This window comes from Eupeodes corollae, chromosome 3 (genome assembly GCF_945859685.1).
Source record: "Eupeodes corollae chromosome 3, idEupCoro1.1, whole genome shotgun sequence".
In the NCBI taxonomy this organism is placed as follows: Eukaryota; Metazoa; Arthropoda; class Insecta; order Diptera; family Syrphidae; genus Eupeodes; species Eupeodes corollae.
Genome location: NC_079149.1, coordinates 122,316,629 through 122,343,775, shown reverse-complemented (window position 1 = coordinate 122,343,775; position 27,147 = coordinate 122,316,629). Strand labels below are relative to the sequence as shown.

Sequence of the window (27,147 nt, the reverse complement as noted above, 5' to 3'; positions counted from 1 at the left end):
TTCTCGTATAAGTTTATCTATATGTGTGATACATCGGATTTATTTTAGGCAATTTGAAGAGCTTCCTGCCTCTAAGGCAAGTGCAGCGAGTCTGAATTAATTGCCACAGCCTTAGCACTTGATTTTTATTGCCCAGAACGAAAATCGAATTCTAGTAATTTAAGTAATTTCACTCGACGACCTTTTGGCCCAATGAGAACCGGTGGTGGTATAGTGACGGTAAATGGTGATGATGGTGGTGGCGATGTTAGTGCTGGTGAAGGTACAAGAATGTTATCCTCCAAGTTTTTTGTAACGAACTCCATAGAATCAGTCAGTCAGTAGCAAGAGCAACAATATAATATATAAGACTTTAACGGTAATGTTTCATGGGTTCCATGGGTAGATATGGAATAGTTTTGTTCCAGGTCAGCCTTTTAAAAAATATGTGCGGAGTCAACAAACTGGACTGGCTCTCTGACTTCGATAGAAATGACATATTACCGATCTATGATCTCGCCCATCTATCACACTCGATGGATCTCCTATAACAATGGCCATTGATTTATGTGTACACCAGGGAGCTTATGTCCGTGAAAGTAATCCATTTGCCACTATGCGCTGCGGTCTGCGGGCCGCCACGATGATGCTCGCGATTTTCTCTTTTTCTTTTGTTAACCGTAGTGCTCTAGCTGCACAGCTTGATGATGGCTGACGATTGCACTTTGGATTCTGGAATTCTGGCTGATTTACCACAATTAGAGTCCGCTTAACTTTTCTATCTTCTTGCTCCAGCCATCTATCTATGCCCAGGTAAAGTATGTGGATATCTTTTCATCTTAAAAGAGACGTAGATTTCAATCTTGGGAGCATTTATCGAAGGTTGTAATTAAATAATGTTGGTTTTATTTGGTGTATATCTATGTTTATATACAATCGGGGGTATCTATGGATTGCAAACTGGGTGATCGTGTCTATCGCATCATAGTGGCATTTATACCTGCATACTACTTGAAAGTTTGCAACATAGATTCAGTCAGTTTGATGTTTGGTTTTTGTCGGTTTTTAAGTCAGTGATCAAGTTGATTTCCACGGAAAGAAGAAAAGTAAAATCATGCTGGAGCTATTTAGAATTGTGAAGCTATTTTCAATTATATTATTGTGAAATTCTGTATAAAAGAAAGTAAAAAAAAAGAACTGATTTTATGTCTGGAATTTATTTAATGAAAACAAATGGAGGTCAGCTTTGATGGGAAAACTATTATTGATATATTTAGCTAGGTTAAATCACAAGAATTAAGATGATATGACCACCCTGCCTTGCAGATGTCATTTAAGTAGCACGTCACACGTTACAACTATCATTTTAATTCCCTTACTAACCTTCGCATTGTTAAAATCATTGAAAAACGTCAGATTGAGTACGTCACATGTCATATTTTATTTTTTTATAATTCGCAGTGCACTTGGTCAGCCATTTTTATTTTCTAACACTTTCAGTTTTGACAAACTGTTATTGACCTCATGACATTTGTGAATGCCAAAAAAGTATGTTTGTTTCATTGGATTTGTACAGAAGCCACTGAACTGTCACTTTACAGTTTATTTTTTAAACATGACACAAAAAAATTAATATTTGTAATTCTGATTTCAATTCTTAAATCAAAACAAGAAGTATGTAAGGAACGCGATTGTAAATGGATCTCTTATTGATATTATTTTGTTTTTTGTTTGACAGACTTTGAAGTAAAATGATCTTGTTATTTCAATTATTTTTATTTTTTGTCACCATAGTTCATTAGAACACAAGATTGGAATTCACAAGCATTTGTAAAGTAAACAAACAAACAAAGTGACAGCTGACAATTTGGAATAAAATAAATAAATTGGGTGGCGCAACAGTCCATGAAGAACCAGGGCCTAGTGACTTACAACTCTCAACCATTCCTGTGGGCGAGTAATGTTGTCAGGAATGGAGGGGACCTACAGTTTATATGCCGATTCCGAACGGCTAATTCGAGAAAGCACTTTTTCATGACAAGAGTTACTCTCGGAGAATTTGTCAATTCCTCGCAAGAGGCATTACCCGTGAAAAGACTTTAGATGGCATAGGCAGGGATCGAACCCAAGACCTCTGGCATGACAGTCCAAAGCACTAACCATCATGCCACGGGTACTACTGACAATTTGGAATAGATTAGCTAAAAAATTGATTTTTCTGCAATTTAGTTAAAAGTCGAACGCAAATGGCTCCTGAATGTCAGATATCCATCTGCAAGACTTTTTATAAAAAATATATTTTTTGAATATCTAGATTTTTGTCTAAAACTTCAGTTAAATTGTGTGTCTAAAATCAGACATCTAAAAATTAAATTCTTAGTTGTTATGCTTTTAATTCAGATTACACAATGGATTTAGACCCTTAGTTGTCAAATTGTCAACAGTTTACATTTGCTAATGATAAATTTAAATTGTATGTAATTTTGACAAGCATTCACTTGAGTGCAGTTAACCAAATGACATTTGTACATCATTTTATATTATAAAACTACTGTTTATCTTCTATAGATGTCATATATATTTTTTTAAATAAAATATTCAAAGTCTTCAATTCAACAATCGAAGTGATTGATTAATTCAAACAACCAACAACGTCCAAACATTTGGTGAATTCACCTCAGTATATTTCAATTAAATATCTATATTTATCAAACATGATGGCAGAAAAGATTTATTTTATTTTCAATCTCCATTTGGACATCATATTTAAAAAAAAAAAAAAACATCAAACCTTGATTTAAATGTGCCGATTGAACTTCCCCATAAAGCCACTCATTCATTAAGCTCTGTCTATACTGCTGTAGAGTTGCACATCTATCACATTCTCTTTAACAAAAATTATTATTGTCTATCTCTATATCCTATCCTAACTGTTTCTAAACGGCAGTTATATGGCGATCTTTATAATACAGAGTTTAAGAGTTGACCTTTAAGCTTCAAACAGAGCAGCTCCACACGAAGTGCAACATGCTCCTGGTTATTTATGTCTAATTAACGTCTCACTGACTAAATCGGTTTCTAATTAGATCGATTCGCTTTGACATGGAGTAGGTATGTACCTTTAAGGTAGAGATATATATATAGATACTTTTTAGGACAGGCGCTGTTCTTGGAGTGTCGTTACCTCATTATATCCCTTCTCTCCCTCTGATGGTATTCTGTGTTCTAATACTGTGGCATTGGAATAAAAATCATCGAGTCGAACTCGAAGGCTTATCGTTTGACGATCATCGACAGGTTAACAAGTTTCGTAAAAAATAAATGAATTCAACGACAAGAGAGCGGGAAGGATGGAAACATAAAACTTATAAGGCCGAACAAAGAAAGAGATGCAAGATACAAATTATATATTAGAGGAGAGATATTTTTATTTTTCAATAAATTTCAGCACAAACGTTTTTGATTTCAATATGTTTGCAAGTAGGTTATATGCAGAAACAGATCCCAACCGATCACTGATCAGCGATCACCGTTCGGTCTTTGGGGTTTTCTCATTAACTTTGAATTTAATTTTTACATTTTGTGTGTTCTTTTTGTTAAGAATAAGCTTTTAGTTCTAAGTAATGTGGTTGATCAATGGGTGCCGCAGAAGCGGACCAACAACAGCAGCAGAAAATCCAACAGCAACTGCAGCAGTCGAACAGATAAAAATCCAAAGATAAATATAAATAAATGTGCAACGAAATGTTTTTTAGATTGAGGTTATGTTGATCAGTATTCCATGTTAATGCAGAATTGCAGATATTGTTCAGGACACTTTCCCGCAGTTAGTTCAATGTTTTGTTGTTATTTTTTGGTTGTTGTTGTTATTGGATTGAACTTAAAAACTTAAGATATATGAACTATGAAATTGTTTGATTTGGTGTAAATTAGAAACGAGAATTATTTTGCCCCTACTGTACCATTGCCCGGAATGAAGCTAACATGAGCCGATTGGTTTTTGTTTGTTGATTCTATTGGAAAATCTCAACTTGAATCTATGAATTTATGAGTTTGACGCTTTTTGAGATTGCTTCATATGTAGTATATAGAAATATGGCATTGAAGTTTCCTTCTTTGGTACCCATAGTAGAGATACAAATTATGTAAAGTAGGTATGTGCATTTAAATCCATGAATAGTCAACTCATTAATACTTATAGACACTTACTTAAAAAGTAAGTAAGTTCCGATGCGATCGGTGTCGAGAGATACTGTTTTTTCTATTGTTTAATGAAATATAGCTTTGTTCGCTGTAGTATCTTTTTGGCATTGTTTTGACGTCTACTAGGTTTGTACTTGACAGCTGTCAGAGTATCCTAAATTGTGTTTGTTTATTGTTTATTGTGTATACCTACAAAATAAATAATAACCTTTCAATAAATAAATTAAATTCAATACTTTTCATGTGACTTTTGCGTCGGCTCAATCCTAATAGGCTTTTAACACCAAGCCCAAACCCCGGTTTTCTCGAAATTATCGGTTTGGCCCAAAACCTACATGCATCGAAAACTCAAGTTTTCCCATACATTTTTAGTACCTAAACCACAAAGTTTCGTAAACCACAAGTTTTATATAAAACCTCTCGAAAACTAGTACCAATTCAAAGTTGAACAAAACAAACAAACCTTTCGAAACATTTAGCGCTCAAATTAATCTAAACAAAATAGATGATGGCTGCTGTCAAAACAAATATTTCATTTTGAAATAAATTTGGTCATGGACGTGTTAAGTAATATTATTTATACAACTCGTCGCCACAAATATGTTTGACGCTTTCGCTTACTTTCCGGTAATTCCGTTCAATCACAAGGGTTTGGGAGATATGAGAAAGGCGATAAGTTCATTTGTGGAGGAGAATAAGTATGAAAGAAAATCTCTGGTGGACTGAGAAAATGTTGGCCAAAACATTTCACAATGTAGGAATCGTTGTTCCAATGAATAAAACCACAACGGTGAGCTATCGCCCCTTGATGGACAGTGATGCCAACATCAAGAAGATCCTCAGTAATTTGGACAAGCCAGGCGAGTCCTCAAAGGATGAAGCCAAAGAGATAGTCTAGTCATAGACAAATTGGAGAGCATCATAACAGCTCCAGTGATCGCTCTGGATGAGTGTGATTTTGGTACGAATCTGGAACTAGGAATTGACCTTTTCTGCTCCGTCCATAAGGACCTATACGAAATCATTCAGAATCTTCTCAGCTCCGTTGCTCAATGGCCAAAATATATGGCGAATCTGAAGGCACATTTGGCTAGCTGAAGCAATAGTCATAAGCTCAGTATTTTGGATTGAATTTGTTGTGAAGGAAATGTTTCAAATAAAATTAATTTTTATTGTACCAGTTTTGTTTGTTGTTGATTCTATGATATATTTTCTAGACAATTAGCTTCTCCTTAGTGAATTGTTTGGACCGATTGAAGTAAACAAAGAGGATAGCTATAGAATTAATTTTATTTTCACAAATAATTTGAGAACAAACATTTTACTCATAAATTTTTTCATCAATACAAAATTTGACAGCCGGTGTTAAATAAATTTAAATGTCAAATGAAAACGTGTAAATGTTCGGTGTGAACGGTTTTCGGGGTTTTGAAAACTTTTTGCCGAAAACCCGGTTTTGGGTTTGGTGTGAAAAGTCTATAAGTTTACTTCAGAGCTCAACGAACAAAAAAACTTTTGTGGTAGGGGAAATCGAACTAACCTCTGTGTGTGTCAAACGCTCTTTCAAATTCTTATTTACTTGATGTACCTACTACTTGGCGTTCAATCTCAGACAGATAGGGTATCCGGATACCTTTTTGTTAGTGTTTTACGTGTAAAATAACAGGTGACCAAAAACAGCTGAGATGGGGTATGTAGCTATCTGACAGAACAGGTGATTCAACACATGGTTGAATTTCAAGAAACTTGAAAATTTATTTCAGCTTTTTGTATTTGTTGGTAAACAAAAAGATACAAAATGTTAGATGAAGTTGTATTTGAGGATGTTCTGGATATAATAGACGCAGAAGAAGCTATTTGCTTCCGAATTTCAGAAGGTAATTATGATCTATTTTTTAAAACTTCAAAATTGACTTATAAGTTTTGTAGATGACCAATTTGCTAGGTCTTACCTCCAGTCTAGTGTCCAACATTCTGAAGTTGAAGAACCTCATCCTGTTCCAGAGGTAGAGGAAATAAATAAATCTTATTTTTTTTATGTATTAAAGCAAACAAAGCCGGACAGCTTGTGGTCGATGAAAGGAAAGGTAATTTATTCAAAAAAGAACCACTTTATTCCCTTTTCTTAAGGTTGGGAGCATAAATCCATTCTGCTGTTCTTAGAGAAGGAAGTGCAGAAAGAGAAAGGACCAGCTCCGAGACCCAAAAATCTGGCTAAGAACAATTTTTCAAAAAATTGCAAAAGTTCTTGAAGAACACGGGTCAATTTTTGATGAGAAGATATAAGAAATAGAATTAAAAAATATAAAAAAGCGCTACAACATTATCACAGACAATAACGTCGACTGGTTGAGGGCGAATGAATTAGCAATACTTTGAGATGATGTCTGAAATTTACCTCAACTGAGCACAAGTTAGTGACACCGACACCGTAACAATAAGTTCCCTTGTACCATCCTCCTCACCTATCAATTCATCATCGTCCGACGAATCAGTTGAATTATCCATTTTGACTTCGAAGCTTAAATGTTTCTTTGCTTTTTGTGAACAGCTGAAAGTTGTTTTTAATTTTTGACAGCTATCTCAATACAGCTGTACAGATTTTGTATGCAACATATAAAATCTATATTACTCGCAACGCTGTTTGCGATCATAACGTTTTCGAACAACGTTTTTGACTGACCATTAAGAGAAAAAGTTCGAAAATGCCTAAATTCTGGCAAATGAGCCACGATTAATTATCTTCAATTGTTATTGGAAGTAAGTATCGGTTTGAAACTTAAAATATGTTTCAAATATCTTACAAGACATTTTACATGAACTATTTAAATGTTTAAAAAGACGAGGAAACCACAAAGGGGTAGTTTTTAATGACAATTCGTTTTCTACCAGCCAACAAAAAGCATTAGTTCCTATTTTTTCTCTTAAAGTTCAAATCTAAGCTATCATTTAGATACTAGAGATATTTGCTTTTACTTTACCTACTTGAAATCCATCACGAAATTTCTCAAGATCTCTCAGACTAAAAAGATAGCATCGAAGTAGGTTAAGGAGTCAATTCGTCTCAATTACCTTTGTTTTTCTGTCCGGAAACCATTTGACTATAGTTCCATGTCCGTCCGCATGTACTCTTACCTTGTCCCCGAAAGAGTTTTCCACCGAATTGAAAAAAAAAAAACTAACAACTTTGAACCATTTAACCATCTCCCATAGTCCCAACCCTTATAGCTTATACATCGTTCATAGGTATAGCCTGCTGGTTAATTGAAATATAACTTTGACCCAATCCGATTTTAAAAATGGTTTGCATTCGTGCTTCAGGCCAATTAACTCAACCACGATCTTTTTTGCAAACAATTGCTTTAAGCAAAAGACCAACCAAACCGACATTATTTCACCACTACTAGGCCAGCACATAAATCATCCACAAATAAATAACTCGGAAGACTCTGTTTCTTTTCGTATCAGTGGAGCCAAAATTTTATACTCTTGGGTTGGTAGAGGGAGAACATATTCTGATTCTGGTTCCTCAGAGAGGACGAGGAGCTATCATCAGCAGCAGAAGCAGCAGCATCATCATCAGCAGCATCAGTTCAGTTCTATAGAGACGATAAAGATATGGCTTCATTGAAATTCAGATTTAGCTATTAAGTCACGTCATTTCGGTCGGACAACTCGTCGCGGTCGTCCTTTCGCCATCTCATGTCATGTATACATATAAGTCTCCATCTGCATCGACGACGGAACGACCGACGACGACGTTGTTTTTTGTATAAGAGTAGATTTTGTTGCACAGTATGCACTTGACCTATTCATCTTGTTGCGGTACTGTTCCGCCCCTCCTAAGTCATGGCCAGAACAGCCAAACAGCCACCAAGCAGCAGAATCAACATCAGCAGGAGCGGTGGCGGCAGCAGCAGCAGTATAGTAGCATCGATGCACTAAAATATGGAACACCACCACCATGCCTCATGTAGCTGTAAATTGTGTGAGGTTTTTTCTTTCCGTTTGTGTGCTTGTTTTATGTTGTCTTCAATGTTCGGTCGACCTTTCTCCAACAAAATGCTTCCAAACAACACCAAACCATTACCAAGTCCATTCAGCTGGGATTGAATTCCATTTCCAAGCGTGCGATAGCGCTCTATAGCTCGATTCTGTTCCATTGCTATGTTCTGTTGAGTTTCTGTTTTCTGTTTGGGTAATTTAATTTTGCGCTAAGCTTTCGTATAGCAAGTCGAACGGAATGTAATCGTCTGGTCATCAGAATCCACCATCGGCACGTAGTGGGGTTGGGCTGGATATACGAGTATGTACATACCTATCTAGCAGTGGCTTTGGCTGTTCAATGCAATTGTAATGTACAATGTGAAGCCTTCTATGGTATTCTTGGTGCAGTGCAGTGCTGCAACTGGATTCAGCGATACAGGTGGCTCACGACTCTGCGATGCGAGTAGTTTTTCTATTAGTAGGCGATTATCCAATAATTCAGTGCCTTATGACCACTTTTGAGCGTGTGGTTTTCTATTAAAATGAGTATATATATAACTAATGCAGATGTCTTATACGAGTAGGAAACCTCCAAGATTCAAGACTTTAATGGAACGGTCCACGGACATATAATAATTTGAAGGCTGTTGTTGTTGTTTGCGAGCCGGCTTTTTAACTTAGATTAGATTTTGGACAAAATCAATGCAAATGTTGGTACAAAATTTACCGTTAAAAGAAAACTAGGTATATTAAGTGGTTTTAGTTCCTTTTGGTAGGAGGAGTCTATAGTTAGTGACTGAAAACATGGAAAACGAATTTTCAAAATTACTGCGTCTAGTTAAAAACAATACCAACATAGCGTTTTTTGTTGTTTTCATTTTGCTATCGGGAAACTTTTGAAAAAATTTCAGAAGAGAAATTCGCTTCTGAATTTGAAATCTGCAATGTAAACCAAAATCTCTCATACGTCAAATAAACATATTCCCAAAAGTGAACATACAGTTGACAGTTGTCATTTTTGGTATCCTTGTTTTTAAAAAATCACTTTATAAAAACGAATCGCCCATGTTCCGGATTTCAATCGAAAGTGAATTGAAATCACTTTTCAATTTCACGTGGAATGAAATTGAATGTTCTTTGATTCGGTCGATTTCGAAAACTTCGAAATCGAAATATTTTGTAGTTTGTTCTATTTTGGAGCTGAATCCCTTTTGTGTGCGAGTTTTTTGCGTATATTGGATTTTTAGTCGGGTCTTGCCTGCAAGGTGTTTTGAACGATAAACAAAACATTTTATCAAATTGCATAATTTGAGTACACCTTCTTCCACCTAGTTACGTCTTTTACAGGCGGTCCCTCACTGTTTAAAGAAGTGGGCAGATTGGCCCACAATGATTCGGAGTGGGCTTCGTCTCTGCTTGAGAAGCTCCCACTATAATCGAATGATTCTCCATCCATTTCAGGAAACCTTCTCCTGTCTAATATTCTCCCCTAAAAATAAAAACAATTATAATACCAAAAAAATGATTTTTTTTTTCTTACATTTTGCTGGGATTTTGGGATGCCAGATTTTAAAAATTTCTGCGCGGGACAAAAAAAATATTTAAGTGAAAGAAAAACAAAATTGTTCTTTTTAAAAACATTCTTTAAAAACTTAACAATCCTCAGAAATAAAAAAAAACATTTACGTCAAACTATGAACTACAACAAAAAATAATTTAAACATAATTTTGGGCTGATGTAATTTTAGAAATTATTTAGTTTAAGCCGCATTTCATTAAACAGAATTCTTTAAATTCTTTCAAGACATATCGAAATTTTGCTTTAACATAAGCTCTGCTTCTAACACAGACATTGATATTTTATTTCTTTCTTCCCGCCAAGAATTTTTTATTGAAATGAAAATACAAAATCATACATTTTTTTAAAAACTTGGGGTCTTGTTTTTCTTAAAAAAGTTTACCCAAGTATGGACGGATTTTTTCAATATTATTAACATCATTATCATATTCTTTTTCATAACATTTTCTAGACTTATTTTTCATTTTAAAGCAGTCAACAATTTTAAAGCAATTATCAAAATCGAGTTTGTTTTTAAAGCCTAGTACGCTGCTGATGCGAAACGAAATTTTTCGGTGGTCTCCAAGTGTAGAGCGAAATTAAAACGAAAACCACAACGGAAAAATATTTGTGTATATATCATATATACATATATATATTAAAATGAAAAACACCGAAAGTCACGAGTAAACAATTTTCAATTTTGATTTGTAAACAAATTTTTCCAATAAATAAATTAAACGTCAAAATTTCGCAAGCAATTAATATACAAGGCAATTAAATTGAGAACGAAAAGAGTGGAGAATTGTACTAAAAAGTCTAGTACAGCTATCCACTAAAATGACACATTTCGTTGTTCAGCAGCGTACTGAAAAACGAAAAGCACAGCGAAATTTTTCGTTTATGATTTCGTCATGTCATTTTTGTATGGGAAATTTCGTTTCGCTTAAAGCCTAGTACGCTGCTGATGCGAAACGAAATTTCCCATACAAAAATGACATGACGAAATCATAAACGAAAAATTTCGCTGTGCTTTTCGTTTTTCAGTACGCTGCTGAACAACGAAATGTGTCATTTTAGTGGATAGCTGTACTAGATTTTTTAGTACAATTCTCCACTCTTTTCGTTCTCAATTTAATTGCCCGGTATATTAATTGCTTCCGAAATTTTGACGTTTAATTTATTTATTGGAAAAAATTGTTTACAAATCAAAATTGAAAATTGTTTACACCTGACTTTCGGTGTTTTTCATTTTAATATAGATAGTTTTGATTTAAAATTAAAAAAAAAATGGATTTTTCTGAGTTTTTGCAGCAATACATTTCTGAGCCGGAAACTCAGAATGTTGAAGAATGTATTGTTGATGTGAAAGAAGTGAAGACAAGCAGTGAACTTCAACTTTCAAAAAATAAACAAAAGAAAAAAAAAATTGAATTTTCTTCGGAGGAAAAAAAGAAACTGGCTTCGTTGGTCGAAACCAGTGAAGCCATTTGGAAGTTGGAGCATAGCCTTCACAAAAATAATTCCGCCGTTGCGAGCCTCTGGAGCAATATAGCTGCAGAAATGAATAAACCAGGTACTAAGTGCTCAATAAAATATTAATAAATAGAATTCCGTATTTAACCTTTTTTTTATTCCAGTTGAAGATTGCAAGGCAATGTGGCGTTCCTTACGTGATAGCATGCGCTACCACGTCACAAGCAGGAACAAGAGGAAGTCGGGTAGTGAGGCCGATCTTGGCGTTCCAGAAGGCGAGACATTACAGGAAGAATCCCAGGAGATAGACTGGGAATTCGCAAAAAGTATGTCCTTCTTGACGCCCCTGTCGTCGCAAAAAAGAAGACGGTAAGAAAAATTTTACTAATTTTCATTTTTTTTGTTTGTTTGTTTATGGTTTCGGTTTTTAAATGTTTCTTTTATAAAAACTAATTATTTGTATATGTATATGTGTGTAAAATGATTGTGGCTATATATTCAAAATCAAAAAAAAAATTCAAAATTTTAATTTCAGAACATTTACAAATAGTGCTGGAACTGATGATTCTCAAGGGGATGTTTTCGCAACAACATCAGCACAGAGCTCAAACTATGCCTGGGGATATTGTAGAAGATATCAATATTAGATTCATATGCATCATCAATGAGGAAATTAAGAAGTATAAAAGGGGCAATAGTGGCCAGTAAAATAGAATATATGTAATGTTTAAAAATATTTATATGGCAAGTTTGCAATTAAGTTTTGTATCTGTTATAAAAAAAGGATCTTAATGTAATTTAATAACTTAGAATAATAAATATGTACATATGTATAATTGAATTGGTAAATATTTGATGTATTGAAAATTGGTTCGTTCTGGTTTAACGGATTTATACTACTTTTTGTAGGGATTTGTACGAATTCCTAATTTGTTAAAAAATGTATGAATATTTGTTTAATTTTCCACAAAGAAGAATCGGCAAAAATCTAAGAAGTTATATGCATACATACATATATGCTACAAGTTACTATAACTTGAATTAAGCTGCCATTGAAAGTATAATTGACATATAGCTCATTGTTATTGATCTTTGTTTTGTCTGTTTTTTCTTACAAAACTTATATTACATATTTGTAATATAACTACGCGTGACAGAAGAAGACTTCTTTGGCAATTTCAACCTAAAATTTTAAACCTTGATGAATAGTCCCAATGATGAATGGCCTAAAATTCACGCTTCATTGGGATAGATCAAACGGTTCTGAGTTCTAATTTATGTTTCCTAACAAAATCAGAATACTTTTGTTTACAGCAGCTGACATTCAGAACTTCTCAATTGTTTTTGACAGCTGACAGAACTCTACACAAATATCAGCAGCGTACTAGGCTTAAAACTTAACCCTGACAAACATTTTATATTATAACTAAAGTAAAATTTATTCTCTTAATATTCGATAGCGTTCTCACAAAATGCATCAATTTCTTTGACAAATTGTCTTACAATATAATAATATTCACTCTCTCACTAATATTGAACAATATTTGCGTTCAGTGAACCGAATGAGAAAAGGTTCGACTTTATGAAAAATTAAGGGTCATGTTGCACGCACTAAAATGAAAAAGAAAAGTATTGAAAAAGAACAGTTAAGGGTATTTTCGAAGGATTTCTGGGACATTTATCATCTCGGTGGGACAAAACTTTGTCGCAGGACACTTGCGGGACAAAGATGGTTTTCCGGGACAATCCCGCTTGTAGCGGGACGTCTGGCATCCCTACAGGGAGACGAAGAAAACACACAAGCGAACGAACAAACTAATTGCAACTGTATTATTTGACAAACAATTCACAGAAATAAAAAATTTTATTTGAACGCGTTCATAAAATGGCATAAACCGAAATACAGAACATCTATTTGCATGTTCGTATTGTCGTAAATCGAATTCACAACAACGAATTGTGGAACACCCAAATTCACTTTCGCAAAGTGTATTCACAATAAATGAAATGCAGAACAAGGGCAATTAAAATGAAATTAATTTTGGTCTTAAAAGAAAAAGGAATGCTTGCTTTTTTACTATAACATTTTTTTTTCTAAAATAATAATGTTTATTGTTCCGAAATATCTCACGATTGCATTTTTAATATCTCACGATTAAATTAAATTATTATTTAAAAACCTAACAAATTTTAAAAAACAAACTCATTTCAACATATGCAAAACATTGTTCTTAACATCTAGTTATTATTTTAGAAAATCATATTGTAATTTGTTTTTGAGCATTGCGACGGAAGCGAAGAAGATGGGTTTAGTGGTCAATGAGGGCAAGACCAAGTATATGCTGTCATCAAAAAAGGACACTGAACGACGACGTCTTGGACAAAACGTCACCATGGACAGCTATAACTTTGAGGTAGTTAAGGACTTTGTCTACCTAGGCACCGGTATTAATACAGACAACGACACCAGCGCTGAAATCAAACGAAGAATAACTCTTGCACATCGCTGCTTTTTTGGATTTAGAAGGCAATTGAGAAGTAAAGTCCTCTCTACGCATAGATGGAGGAGAAGATATAACGACGAACTGTGCGGGCTGTACAGCGACTCTGACCTAGTTAACAGAATTAAAGTCAAACTGCTTAGATGGATAGGTCATGTAGAGCAAATGGACATCAACGCTCCAGCCTGCAAGGTCTTCGAATGCAATCCCGAGGGATGGCGTAGTAGAAGAAGACCACGACTCAGGTGGCGCACGCAGGTGGGGGAAGACCTCAACCAACTTGGCGTGCGAAACTGGAGACAACTAGCTACGGACCGAGCTGGTTGGAGACGCATGTTGGTTGAGGCCCAGGTCCGACCGGACTGTAGCGGCACCTTGAGTAAGTAATATGTTTGCACAATAAAGGAAAACCTACATGTGTTTCACGGGTGACAACGCATCATCAAATTTTTATATATGTAGTACTTAGTCTGCGATTCGTTCATATTTTGAAAAACTTTTCTACCATCACTGGTTTAAACCTTGACCATGTAAGCTTACTCAGTCGAAACACTACGCATCACTCTACAGCAGCTGCTGACTGATCACCTCCCAATTAAAGCTATATTCTTATCAATTAATCTGATTGGAATCCCAAACTGAAATATATACCTTTTGTTACTTTTATGGTTCAGAATCATAACACAACTGATTGCAAGCAACAGGTAGGCACAATAGAGTCGAATTGTTACTTAAAAAATATGTTTTATTTAAATATATGTATGCATTGAAAATTGGCAATCAACAACATGAAATGTGACACAAAAATACAAAGCTTAACCAACGTCCCCAGTTGTTGAATCTTCTTGATCTTCCAGCAAATCCGCTGCTTCCCGTTTTAATCGCAATTCCTCACGATGTTTTATTGTTACTTGCAGGAACTCCAAATATTTTGAATCCACCTCATCTTCTTGTTGTTGTTCTTCTTCTTTTTTAACGACAATCAAATCCTTCTGCTCATATTCCTCATCGGATGTTTCATAATAATTTTGGGTTTCCGGTTTAATGCTATTTGCAACATAATTCAATTGTTGCCGCAACATTTGATTTTCATTTTCAAGCTGTTCGGCAGCATGTCGCCAGAAATTATTTTGATGCTCTCCGTGCCATCTTACGGCATTCGCGTACGCCTCTCCCCAAATTTCTGTTCCCTTTCTTTGGCCACTCTCACTGAACGCCACTGAATTTGTTTGTGCTTTAAATTGACCTTTTTGTTGATTGTTATTTAATGATTTTTGTTTATTTCGACGACGATTTCTTTGACGTTTATTTATTCGGGATTTAGTTTTAGATTTTGCAGGAATATTTGTCACTTTTGTTTGGGATGAATTTGGCATTTTTATTTGGGAAATGGAAAAGAGAAAAAACACCTTACAAATATACGCGACAGACAAGAGCAAAACAAAAATATTAACTACAACTACATTACCGACTTAGTAAAATGTCAAAAAGAAGTCTGTCTTAAAACTAGAGATGTGCAAAACATTAAAATTGTACTAAAACTTTGAAAATAAAAATAAACGATTTTTCATGTCTAAATCTCAAAACATCAATCAGAAAACAAGGCCAACTAAGACTTTGGATAATAAAAAATGTTTGGCTTTAAATAAATTCACGGAAAACACTAAAACAGCAGGTATGTAACCTCCCTCCGAAAATGGCAGCGCGGATTTCACTCATAAAATACTCTCGGAATTTTCGCTTCCATAAAATTGAACTCTATTTTTGTAAAAGAAATCCAGTTTTCGTTGTCAAGAAATGTAATCTTTGTTAAACTTAAAATATTGAGATTTTGTTCATTTATTTGAATAATTTTTCTGTCATTTGATTGCAAAGTTTAAAAGTCCAGATTTAAAGTTAATCAAATCATAACAGTCTTTTAGTTGAATAAAATATATATGAACAAAAACTGTATTCTCAAAAGACTACTTCCGTTTACAAGCTTCCTAAACTTTAATTTATTCAGTCTTTTGACTCTTTTGATTTGCAAGATCTTTCGATTTTTATCATCTTGTTCTTTAAAGACCATGTTAGCCTCAAAATGTGAGATTTTATAAGACCGTTCGCCCTGTTTCCTTTTCTTTATCGTCAGTTCCTCGGCCAAAACGATATCTGGGACTTGATGTAATCAACAAGTCTCTTCAACTATGCCGGTCACAAGCCGAAATCTTCAAATCTTACACACATCTCTGTACAACAACTATTCAATTCCAAGAAAAAATGAAAACATCTCAAATAAATTTAACTTTTCTTTTATTTAAAAAATAAGCTTAAAACTATCGTCACCTCGTCATACCCCTCATTTCGTCTTCATCTTCTTGTTTGCTTTTGCCAACTTGGCCTTCAAAGCCTTAACATCCACCTTCCCAGAATCATTGGAGTCCGCTTTCCTCTTTCGATTGGGTTCTTCAGGTGGATTGAAATCTTTGCTACGCTTTTCTTCCTGTTTCTTTGCAGAGGCAGCTTGTTTCTCTTCGCGTTCCTTGTTCTTGCGCCCTTGTTTCTGTTCCTTGTTGAGGAAGTACTCACCCGAGGCGAGTTGTTTGTCGATCTTACTCTCAGGCTGCTCTGGCGGGAATGGAGTGTACTCCTTTTTGGCTTTCTTGTTCTTCGGTTGCTTACGTTTGCTGATGTTCTTGTTCTTGAACTTGGGCAGGAATCGTGACCAATCTTCGTTGGCTAGCTTTGGATCTTTCGCCAGCTCTCGTTTGATCATTAAAGCTTTGATATTGTAGATAGGATGGACGTTGTTCATAGTTTCAGTGACAATTTCTCGAACTTGTTGCAGACCTCTGTACGGTCCGAGAGCCGATACTGTGTTTCCCTGCACCAGAACATAGCAATCTGTGAGGAGTTCGATGGATTTGAGAGTCGCTCCGTTGGGACCGATTAGACGTTGTCTTCGTTTCACGAATTTGTCCTTCTTTCGCACTAAGCTTCCAATTTTAATGATATCACATCCTATCTCATCTTCCAGCACACGTTTGGCTTGTTCGAAGGGAACACTGCGGGCCATCAACTTGATCATATCCCTCGCCTTGATGACAATGAAAGGATCCCATGTTTTTCTAGTTGTCTTTACAATCATGCTGCCTTCGACTAAATCGAGTTCCGCTTTGAGATGGGATTCATCCAATACTTGCTGAACTAAGGGCCATACCTCTTTGAGGTACTTTTCACGATATTTCGGGAAGAGCGTGGCAAATGAACTTTCCTCAACTAATCCGTGAGTATTGTGATCTTGTTTGAATTCGGGGATTTTTAAGGCCCAGGCATTTTCTACAGGTTCGGTGGAGGTGTATTTGTTGTCGTCACCTTCATCGTCACTCATTTTATTAAAATTATATTTTACTTTCTAATTTTTCAATAAAAATAAAAACAATTTCTGAACTACACGTGCGAATGCGGAGAATTTATTTGGTTTGCTACAAAAAAAGATTAAGTTAATAGTGACATTTGAGATATGTCATAATCGACAATGTGAAGTACATGCTAGTTTATCACACTTCCTTATCATTTGCAGACGAGTTTGATTTTTGTAAATTGCATCCCTTAAGGCAGAAACACAATAGCTGCTTTGTCTAAAACAAATTACTTTTGCAAGAAATTGAATTATTAAAAACTACTTATTTTTGTCAAACCAACGAAAATATGTTATTAGTGTTACTTATTTTTATATCTGGCCAGACAGTAAAACGTTATTTTTGTTTTTGATACTGAGACTAGCAGCCAAAATTCAATAACTTCTGAGTATACAAAAATGACAAAGTATTTATGATTTTTGGCACCGTAAGTTATATACTTGCTCTCAGCTTTCAAATAACTATTTAAAGGTTACTTTATTCAATAATAGATAGAATAGAATATTTTTTAAAGATCTTTGAATTTCTGAAAAGAAAAAGCACTTCAAAGAGTGGGAAATGTTATTTGAAAAGACCGTAGTGACAAAACTGCAGTTTGAGGACGTTACTTCCTTGCAGAACTTGAGAAAAATTGAGGAAGCTAAATTTGATAAATTGCTTCAGAAAGTAAAACACATAATTTGCAAAGAAATCACTTTGATGCGCAAGGCCTGCACACAGTTCATTTAATAATCCTAACAAAATGGAAATATAACATTACGAAGGAATGTTATGAAAATATGAAGTATATTATTACTTTCGTGGTACCCGTGGCATGATGGTTAGTGCGTTGGACTGTCATGCTAGAGGTCTTGGGTTCGATCCCTGCCTATGCCATCTAAAGTCTTTTCACGGGTACTGCCTCTTGCGAGGAATTGACAAATTCTCCAAGAGTAACTATTGTCATGAAAAAGTGCTTTCTCAAAATTAGCCGTTCGGAGTCGGCATATAAACTGTAGGTCCCCTCCATTCCTGACAACATTACTCGCACACAGGAATGGTTGAGAGTTGTAAGTCACTAGGCCTTGGTTCTCAACGGACTGTCGCGCCACCCAATTTATTTATTTATTTATTTATATTATTACTTTCATCCATCCAGAACAATTTTTATAAAACGGTACATTTTTGACCACAAAACAACAATGCTCATTTAACTTGTCAAATGAAAGTAGCTGTATTGAACTAGGCGCGCACATGCAATTTTTGGTTTCGAAACTGTTTGGTTTCTAAACTGATCACTATGGAGAAACCATTCACTCGCCCATTCGAGCAACTTCTTAGTTTGTGTTTTCAAACAAACTAGACGATCACCTCGGACCAATTCCTTGGTTTGTGTCACAAGGAATTATAGGCAACTGCGTGGACATTCAACCTAATCGTTGAATAATTTTCTGTAAGCGCAAGAGAGAGACAAATTTAGTCAAGGTGAATAAATTCTCCCTGTATATTGGTTTATTTATATTTATTTTATTTTAAAGTTGGAATCCCAACAAACAGCTTTAAATTAGCATTCATTGACTCGAATTGGCCTAAAAATACAATTGTTAGGGAATTTATCCCGAAAAACAATTCAAAAAACTAGATGAATACCAAACTACCGGGATCTGTGGATTCAGATCCAGCACAGGAAGCAATAAACTGATCTATAAAAACAAAACTAATATGACCATGTATTATCAAAACATGGGTGGAATGAGAAGTAAACTCAAAAGCCTTATTGATTTAGTTGACCTCTCAGAATATGATATTTTTGCTTTTGTTGAGACCTGGCTTTTTCATGATATTGCTAATGATGAAATTCTTAATTCAAATGAATTTTCAATATTTCGTCGTGATCGCCATAATGCAGGATCCAAACGTGGTGGTGGTGTTTTAATTGCAGTTCGAAAACCTTTGCTTGCTTATTCCGTCAATTTTGATGAAGACTTTGATATTGAACAATTATGTGTATGTATTGTAAGAGATAATGAATGTAAATTTTTGATATTTTTAAGTTATATTCCACCTGAATCTTCACTTTCAACTTATTTGTACCATTTAAAAAATATTGAAAACGCAGTATTCAATTTGTCTAATGATTTAAATTCTTTTTGTGTAATAGGAGATTTTAATTTGGGTGATATTCGGTGGATGCAAAGTGAAAACAAAGTTTTACCATTTGTTCTGTCTTCTGAAAAAGAGTTTGAGCTCATTGATTCTCTATTTGCTTTAAATTTAAATCAATTAAGTTTTGTTCATAACTCCTTACATAGATTAAGTGATGACATTGAAACTGAAGTTTCGGAGTGTATACCTTTGTTTTCTAATTCCATACACCATGTTGCTCTTTCAATTCTTTTTAAATCTATTTGTTTCAAAAATTTTAGAAATTTTAATAAGATTGATAAATTTAAATATAAATTTAATGCACAAAACTTGAATGTTGTGAATAATCAATTTCGTGATTTGAATTGGCAAATGAATGTTAATTTTAGTTTAAAAAATAACTTTTATATATTTATAAATAATTTTAAAAGAGTTTTGGATTCCGCTATTCCTCGATCGTTAATCAAACAAAGTTCACATCCTCCTCCTTGGTCAAATGCTAGGTTGCGAAAGTTAAAAAATTATAAAAATAAGATTTTTAAAAGATATCAACTATCAAAAACTCAGTTAGTTTTCTCTTTGTATTCTCGCCTTCGTAAAGAGTATGTATTTTTGTCACAGTTCTGTTTCAGTAGCTATGTTCAGACAGTTGAAAGTAATTTAAAACAAAATCCTAAATTTTTTTGGAACTTCATAAATTTTAAGAAGAAATCTGCGGGTTTTCCAACTAAAATGAACTATAAGGACACTTCATCCAGTGATTCTAAAGTAATTGTTGATTGGTTCGCCGATAATTTTCAAAGCATTTATAAATCTTCAAATCTAATTGTGGGAAATAACTTTGATGCTAGTAGTTTATCGCCAATAACTGACTGTTGTTCCATGTATGTTGATGATGATGAGGTGATAAATGCTCTTCGTGAATTAGAGCCATCTACTAGTCCGGATTGTCATGGAGTTTTCTCAATTGTCTTAAAAAGCTGCTCTGAAACTCTAAGTTTACCTTTGAAGTTTTTATTTAACCAATCTTTAGAAAGTGGTGAGTTTTTGGATGACTGGAAAACTTCTTATGTCAATCCCGTTTATAAGTCAGGTAATAAAATGAACATCATAAACTATCAACCTATAACTAAATCTGCTTTCATTCCCAAATTGCTTGATAAGATTGTAAAAATTCTATTTTATAGAATTATAAAAAATCATATTTCAAATCGTCAACATGGATTTTTTAGTGGCCGATCAACTTTAACTAATTTGTCTTGTTTTTCTAAATTGTGTTTTGACACAGTAGAAAAACAATGCCAAATGGATGTAGTTTACACGGATTTTGTTAAAGCGTTTAGCAGAGTCAATCACCAGGTTTTAATTAAAAAGTTAAAAGCATACGGTTTTGACGGTACTCTACTCAAATGGTTTTCATCTTATGTCAGTAACAGGAAACAAATAGTAAAAATAGGCGATTTTGAATCGTTTCCGATATTAGGTTTTTGGGGGGTTCCAGAAGGAAGTCATTTGGGTCCTCCCCTTTTTGATCTTTTTATAAATGATGTTCCATCTGTGTTTTGTACATCAGAGTGTCTTATGTTTGCTGATGACTTAAAAATATTTAAAGTTATAAAAAATATAAATGATTGTCTTACCTTTCAAAACGACTTAAATGATTTTGACTTATGGTGTAATAAAAATGACTTATTACTTAATCTTACCAAATGCTCAATTTTAACTTTTACTCGTAAGTTAAGTAGTGTTTTGTTTGATTATTCTCTTAGTGGCAAGAAATTGTCCAGGGTAACTGAATCTAATGATTTAGGTATAATTTTTGATAGTAAATTAAGTTTTGAACCGCATGTGATGCGTATTGTTTCGAAAGCAAATTCTATGCTTGGTTTTCTAAAACGCAATTCCTTGGATTTTAAAGACCCTTATACTCTTAAAGCCTTGTTTTGTTCGATTGTCCGTCCGTTACTTGAATACAATTGTATTATCTGGAATCCTACAGTAAAAAAACTATCTGATAGAATTGAAAGTGTTCAAAAAAACTTTTTAAGATTTGCATTGAAAAAATTTCAAATGTCTGGTAATTTAAATTTGAATTATAAAAGCAGATGCCTTTTGCTTGGAATGCATACTCTTGAATCGAGGCGCAACATGTACAGTGTAATGTTTATTCGGGATATTTTGTGTAGTGATATAATTTGTGAAGATTTAATATCATATATAAATATTTACACACCTAGCCGGCAACTAAGGATGAGACATTTTATTTTTGAAATTCCTTATTCTACTAACTATGGACAGTGGGAACCAATATCTCACTGTTGTAAATTGTTTAATATATATTATGATGATTTAGATACCTTTTTGCCTAGATTACATTTTAAAGCTCTTTTACTAAATCTGCTTCAATTGTAATTTTTATTGATACAAAAAAACTAATACTTAATTTTATAACTAGTTCGTAAGCATAAATCTGTTGATGTAATTATCGTAGATTGAATAAATAAATAAATAAATAAATAATTTCGTTGATTAGTTTCGGAGTTGCTTATGTCATTATGTGCGCGATCTTTGGGCAACTACGATTGAACTATTTGGTTTCGAAGAAGTTGCATGTGCGCGCCTAGCCTTCAAAGAAATATGGCTTCATTTATCGTGTGAAGTGGCTTTAAGTGTTCCAATTCAGCCATATTATTAAAATATTCAACTTCGAATTGTATTACTTGTACGAAACGGCTACTGCAAACATAAGAAAAATGAATACAATATAAATAAAATACAACTCATGTAAGTCTAGCTTTATTCAAAAACAAATAGTCACCCAAAACAAATGCAACACAAATCTTCTCGAACAGAACTAAACCGCACTACCTTACCCATAATTTTTATAAATTTGAAAGCTACGTCACACATTTATTTCTGACTCAAAAATGAAAACAAAGCGATTTTCTACAACAAAAACGAAGTCAGCTGCTTGTAATTTACGAATTGCTACCAAAATAAAAGCGTAAATTCTATTCAATTAACAAAAATCCCATCCCAAGTTTGTGATTAATCTAATCAGTATGTTAGAATCGGTTAGATACGAATGCAGTCAACAACAATTGATGCGTACAAGCAACGATAGCCAACATCAGTCGCCAACTCCTATGGACGAACCAAGTGGAACAGCACAGGTAGGTTGTTGTGTTGTAGGTGAGGTCTTTAACAACACCTGAATAAACTACGTACTTAGTCACAAGTATAGATAGAAAGGGGACGAACCTTTTACTTTATACTTTAACCCTAATTAACTTTTTCATTTTTGTTTTTCTGACTACGTAGATTCTTTGTACACATGACGGAGTTCTACTAAAACAGGCCAGCGCCGAATACATTGCTGACCTCAATACCAGCGGGTCACTGAGTGTCGCCGAGTATTCACCGAGCAAGCGAAAGTACATCGAATGGCATCCAAACGAGAATATCTTGATTGCCGATGACACCCAAGATCAAGGCGATTGGGCCTTGGTCGACACCATATCGCGCCGAACCCGCACCACGTCCGAATGTCGTGTCTTCAATACAAAGCCCGAAAACCTGCCCAAGGCCCGATGCATTCGTTGCAATTTGGAAGAACTACGTTCCATCGAAGTAAAGAACCGCGGACAGACTATTCGGTTGTTGAAAAAGGAGTCGGGTGCCCTTCACAGTGAATACTTCTTTCAACACGGCAATGCCGATATGTTCGTGCGTTCAATGCGGCAGCTCCACATCTTGGATGTGTCGAATACAAATCGCGATGAGTTCGTGGTTCTTAGCGTCGAAACACAAAAGCTAAAGAAGACTTTCGCTGAATTGGATATCGGCGAGATTAAGGCGAGTTCGATGGCGTCCGAAAGTTGGCTACCCAATCGATTGGTTGGGTTTCTGGTGAATTTCCCAGACTACGTTCCACCACCGTTTCATAGACCACAGCCAAGATCCAGACCAGTTGTAAACGAAGACTATCAGGTTCTGAATAGTGATCAAAGCAACGAAGTGACTCCTGAGACCGAGACCCCTAAAGACGATGAATCCAGCAAAGAAGAAGTTGTGGAAAATAAATTGCCCAAACGTGAAATTGTTGAAAGAGGTGAGTGAAGCAGACACACACCTATCCCAAGGCCATATAAAGGTCGAACGTTATTTTCTTCTTATATAATTTTTCTTCATTATTTTCATAAACTAGATTAGGTCGTTGGCAGCGTCCTTTTTCTTGTTTTTATTTGTTTTTCCTTTTTTTATGGAACGAGATTAGAAGTGTAACGCCCAAATAATTGTTTATTCTGATGCCAGATTGAATTTTAACAAAGACATGATAATGCAATCCAATTTATGTGCTAAACATGATAAGAAAACGAACGTTTAGAAGAAACTACTCTGAGTTACCAGATTAGGGTTTGTTTTGATGCGAGGAGGGGTATGGATTTTTATTGTTGTTTGTCAATATTACTTCATCTGTTTCTGTAAATAAACAACAATTTAGATTATTGTGGAAATTATGACACATTATCACGCATATCATAGGTGAGGTTTGGATGTTACTGAGAGTCCGACATCCACAAGAATGCATGTTTTAAGTGTATGGTGGGAAGCAAACACGAAATAGTTTAGTTTATTTATCAAAAACTTTTAGGTTAGGTAAAAAAAAACCATCTGTAGTAAATTTTGACATTATTTTGTGCTAATTACCAAATAAATTAAGCCATTATTATCAATCTTAAGGAACACCCTTGTATCGTTTTTTTTTGCCTATATTTTCATACCATTTTCTCTTTTTACAGGTTCCCCACTTAGCGAAAATCAGTGGTTGGAATTTCAAACTCCAGACGGCAGAATTTCCGACCCAACACGCATCAAAGAGATCATATTTCGTGGGGGTGTGGATAATCGACTTCGCAGCGAAGTATGGAAATATCTGCTCAATTACTATCACTGGGACGATACCGATGTGGAGCGTGCTAAGCGTCGCAAAGAAAAGTCCATGGAGTACTACAGCATGAAAGCTCAATGGCTTTCGATGACACCGATGCAGGAGCACAATTTCTCCGGCTACCGCGAGCGAAAGTGTCAAATCGAAAAAGATGTCAAACGCACAGATCGAACTCTGGAATACTTTGCCGGGGAAGATAACCCCAATCTGATGGTTTTGCAGGGTATTCTCATGACCTACGTGATGTACAACTTTGATCTGGGCTATGTGCAGGGCATGAGTGATCTCCTGGCTCCGATATTGGCATCACAGGAGAATGAAGTTGATGCGTTTTGGTGCTTTGTGGGATTCATGGATATGGTGTTTGCTAATTTCGACATAGATCAAGCGGGCATGAAAACCCAGTTCAATCAGTTGAAGCGTCTGCTAGAGTTTGCCAACCGTCCTCTGTTTCAATACATGAAGACTCACGATTCGGATAATATGTACTTCTGCTTCCGTTGGTTGTTGGTGTGGTTTAAGCGAGAGTTTTCAACGGACGATGTTATGAAATTGTGGGAATGCCTATGGACGCGGTTGCCGTGTCCTAACTATCAACTTCTGATAAGTGTTGCAATTCTAGACCAACAAACCGACATCATCATCGGAAACCAATACGAATTCAACGAGATCCTGAAGCATGTAAACGAACTGTCGGGAAAAATTGATCTAAAAGCCACACTGGAGCTTGCAGAGGCGATCTACAAACAGATCAAGGCTGCAGAGTCCCTAACGAATGACATACGAGTTATAATTGGTGAACATCCAACCGAGCCGTTTGGAAGTCAAGAGTTCCCACAAGACTTTGATGACGGCTTTGATGAGCTAGTTCGTGAATTAACGCCCGAAGAGAAGGAAAAACAACAAGCAATGCTAGAAGAGGCCTGCGAACAGTCGATGTTCTTACAATTCTTGTAAATTCGCAACACAGTGAGGCAATATAGGAGGGCTTAGTTAACGAGGCCATTAAGCCAAAGTTTTAAGTTGATTTCAATATTTTTTTCAAAATTATTTTGTAGATAGCAGAGGTATGAAAACTATAATTAGATAGATAGAGATTTATTATGATGAAAAGTCTCAATTCGCGATATTGTGATGGCGTAAAAAATAAAAGCCTGCAAATACTTTTTAAGTAAAATTTTTAAATGGATCCTGTTTTGGTCTCTCAAAATAATTGTAATCATCCCGCTACACTTCTGCACTTTATTATACTTTACATAAATACTATATTTTAATGGACTTTAATTTTATTTTTGTTTTGGTTATTATATAAATTATTTTGAAAACAAAAATCTTATACACAATAAATACTTTTTGCATTATGCATATAGCTGCAAATAATAAAGAAGAACATTTTATAGTTAAAGTTGTTTCGTTTTCCTCGATTTGAAAAGTAAATATATTAACATAGAGTTGATTATTAGTTCACAAGCAGGATTTTAAAGTCTATATCAAACGCCATAAGCTGTAACCATGGAATTCTATGTTATAAACAAATATTTTTAACGAAAACAAAATTTTTAGAACTTTTACGCTTTCAAACCTGGAGAAAAAATTAATAAAGAAGTCTGTCTAAGCGAACCTTTAGTAATGGAAAGAATTAGGCCGCAAATTCACGACACAAAATAACTGTTGTGAATGGGGTTGTTTGAGCGGTTTGTGCAGTTAACTGTGTAAAAATTAAAACAATTTTGATATTTTTGCTCAAGTCTTTAATTTGTGCAGTTATTTGTGTCGTGAATGTCAAAAACTGTGCAACCGCTCAGTATTAAAATTTTATTTACGCCACTATACATTGTTTTTTTTTTTATAATGGCTGATGAACAAAAGTTCTGGAGCGAGTTCCTCGAACTTTATAAAGAACATTCAGCTCTATGGAAAATAAAAAGCTTTTTTTGCACTAAATTTTCATTTTTTTTATTGCAATAGCAAGCAATATACATATAAAGAGCTAATTTTGAACTCATGTTCAACGAACGAAAACTTTTTTAAACTGAGAACTGTGCAGTTCACTTGTATCGTGTTTTGCACAAAGTTAAGTTAAAGACTTAACCCATATAGTAGCACAATTTTGTGTTATTTGGATATTGGTAATGGTTAAGGCACAGTTTTGAATTCTGTTGATTGTCTTGAGTGTAGAAAGGCTATCAGAGCAATTAACGATGTTTTTGGGTATTGTATTTGCTATTTCTGTCGCTTTCAGGATTGCGTAAGATTTTTCGGAAACAAAATTTAAAGTAATCTTGTACTGTATAGAATATTGCAAACTTCCGAAAAGATTGCAAGTCCAATTCCAGTGTATGATTTTGATCCATCTGTATACCAGGGTGAAATGAAACATCTATGTGTACATTTCCTTGCACGTGGAATTCTTTTTTAATCTCGCTAAAGAGGTATTTATTATATCAGTTGAAAACTCCCATGGAGGTATGTTACCAAGACTGAGGGTACATGTTGATGGAGTAATACCAATTCTGCTGATTTCGTTCAGAGAATTTTGGTGTTTTTTTTCGGTTTAAAATATTCATTGCATCCTTTATTATTGGGGATCTGTAAGATTGACACAGGTACGCTCTACTAGAATTATACCCCTATTATGGTTGGCGAATCGAACTTTCGAAGTGAGATATTTTCATTAGCGAGCTAACACATTCGACAATCGACATACCACGGTTGGCGAACTTTACAATTCGAGTTCGAAATTCAGTGCTACCGTACAAAAACAAAATAACAGAAATTGTGTTATTTAACTGATAATCACATATTTAATAAAATTACAAAATAAAACAAAATGATAAGCAACATAGATTTTTTTGAAAAAACGAAAATTACAAACAAAAAATAGGAATGCTTCGACTGCGCAAGAATATTCGTCTTAATGTCTTGGAACTCCGTAATAATCTGTGAATAGAAAAAATATTTTGTTCT

At 34.7% G+C, this 27,147-nt stretch overlaps 4 protein-coding genes across 4 annotated transcripts; 2 read left to right on the top strand and 2 right to left on the bottom strand.

The window, feature by feature from the left end:
* The first annotated feature begins 11,017 nt into the window (after nucleotides 1–11,017).
* Nucleotides 11,018–11,963, top strand: LOC129950771 (uncharacterized). The gene is made up of 3 exons (XM_056062690.1): nucleotides 11,018–11,303; nucleotides 11,368–11,572; nucleotides 11,739–11,963. Exons 1-3 carry the CDS (start codon nucleotides 11,018–11,020, stop codon nucleotides 11,848–11,850), a joined length of 603 nt encoding a protein of 200 aa, XP_055918665.1. The 3' UTR covers nucleotides 11,851–11,963.
* A 2,465-nt stretch (nucleotides 11,964–14,428) lies between these two features.
* Nucleotides 14,429–15,294, bottom strand: LOC129951001 (uncharacterized). Its single transcript, XM_056062987.1, has one exon. It carries the CDS (start codon nucleotides 15,078–15,080, stop codon nucleotides 14,520–14,522), a length of 561 nt encoding a protein of 186 aa, XP_055918962.1. The 5' UTR covers nucleotides 15,081–15,294; the 3' UTR covers nucleotides 14,429–14,519.
* Nucleotides 15,295–15,979: 685 nt separating this feature from the next.
* On the bottom strand, nucleotides 15,980–17,196 carry LOC129949683 (KRR1 small subunit processome component homolog). The gene has a single exon (XM_056061279.1). The coding sequence runs from the start codon at nucleotides 17,072–17,074 to the stop codon at nucleotides 16,043–16,045; it is 1,032 nt and encodes a 343-aa protein (XP_055917254.1). The 5' UTR covers nucleotides 17,075–17,196; the 3' UTR covers nucleotides 15,980–16,042.
* Nucleotides 17,197–22,135: 4,939 nt separating this feature from the next.
* LOC129949891 (TBC1 domain family member 17) lies at nucleotides 22,136–25,585 on the top strand. The gene is made up of 3 exons (XM_056061606.1): nucleotides 22,136–22,402; nucleotides 22,551–23,340; nucleotides 24,032–25,585. The coding sequence occupies exons 1-3, from the start codon at nucleotides 22,292–22,294 to the stop codon at nucleotides 25,135–25,137; spliced, it is 2,007 nt and encodes a 668-aa protein (XP_055917581.1). The 5' UTR covers nucleotides 22,136–22,291; the 3' UTR covers nucleotides 25,138–25,585.
* The last annotated feature ends 1,562 nt before the right edge of the window (nucleotides 25,586–27,147 follow it).

Excerpts from the sequence above, each read along its gene's own strand:
- LOC129949683 (XM_056061279.1), bottom strand. The coding sequence starts at position 17,074 with ATGAGTGACGATGAAGGTGACGACAACAAATACACCTCCACCGAACCT.
- LOC129950771 (XM_056062690.1), top strand. The coding sequence starts at position 11,018 with ATGGATTTTTCTGAGTTTTTGCAGCAATACATTTCTGAGCCGGAAACT. Across the intron at positions 11,304-11,367 it reads TGCAGAAATGAATAAACCAG|TTGAAGATTGCAAGGCAATG; the intron begins GTACTAAGTGCT and ends TTTTTATTCCAG. Across the intron at positions 11,573-11,738 it reads TCGTCGCAAAAAAGAAGACG|AACATTTACAAATAGTGCTG; the intron begins GTAAGAAAAATT and ends TTTTAATTTCAG.
- LOC129949891 (XM_056061606.1), top strand. The coding sequence starts at position 22,292 with ATGTTAGAATCGGTTAGATACGAATGCAGTCAACAACAATTGATGCGT. Across the intron at positions 22,403-22,550 it reads AACCAAGTGGAACAGCACAG|ATTCTTTGTACACATGACGG; the intron begins GTAGGTTGTTGT and ends CTGACTACGTAG. Across the intron at positions 23,341-24,031 it reads ACGTGAAATTGTTGAAAGAG|GTTCCCCACTTAGCGAAAAT; the intron begins GTGAGTGAAGCA and ends CTCTTTTTACAG.
- LOC129951001 (XM_056062987.1), bottom strand. The coding sequence starts at position 15,080 with ATGCCAAATTCATCCCAAACAAAAGTGACAAATATTCCTGCAAAATCT.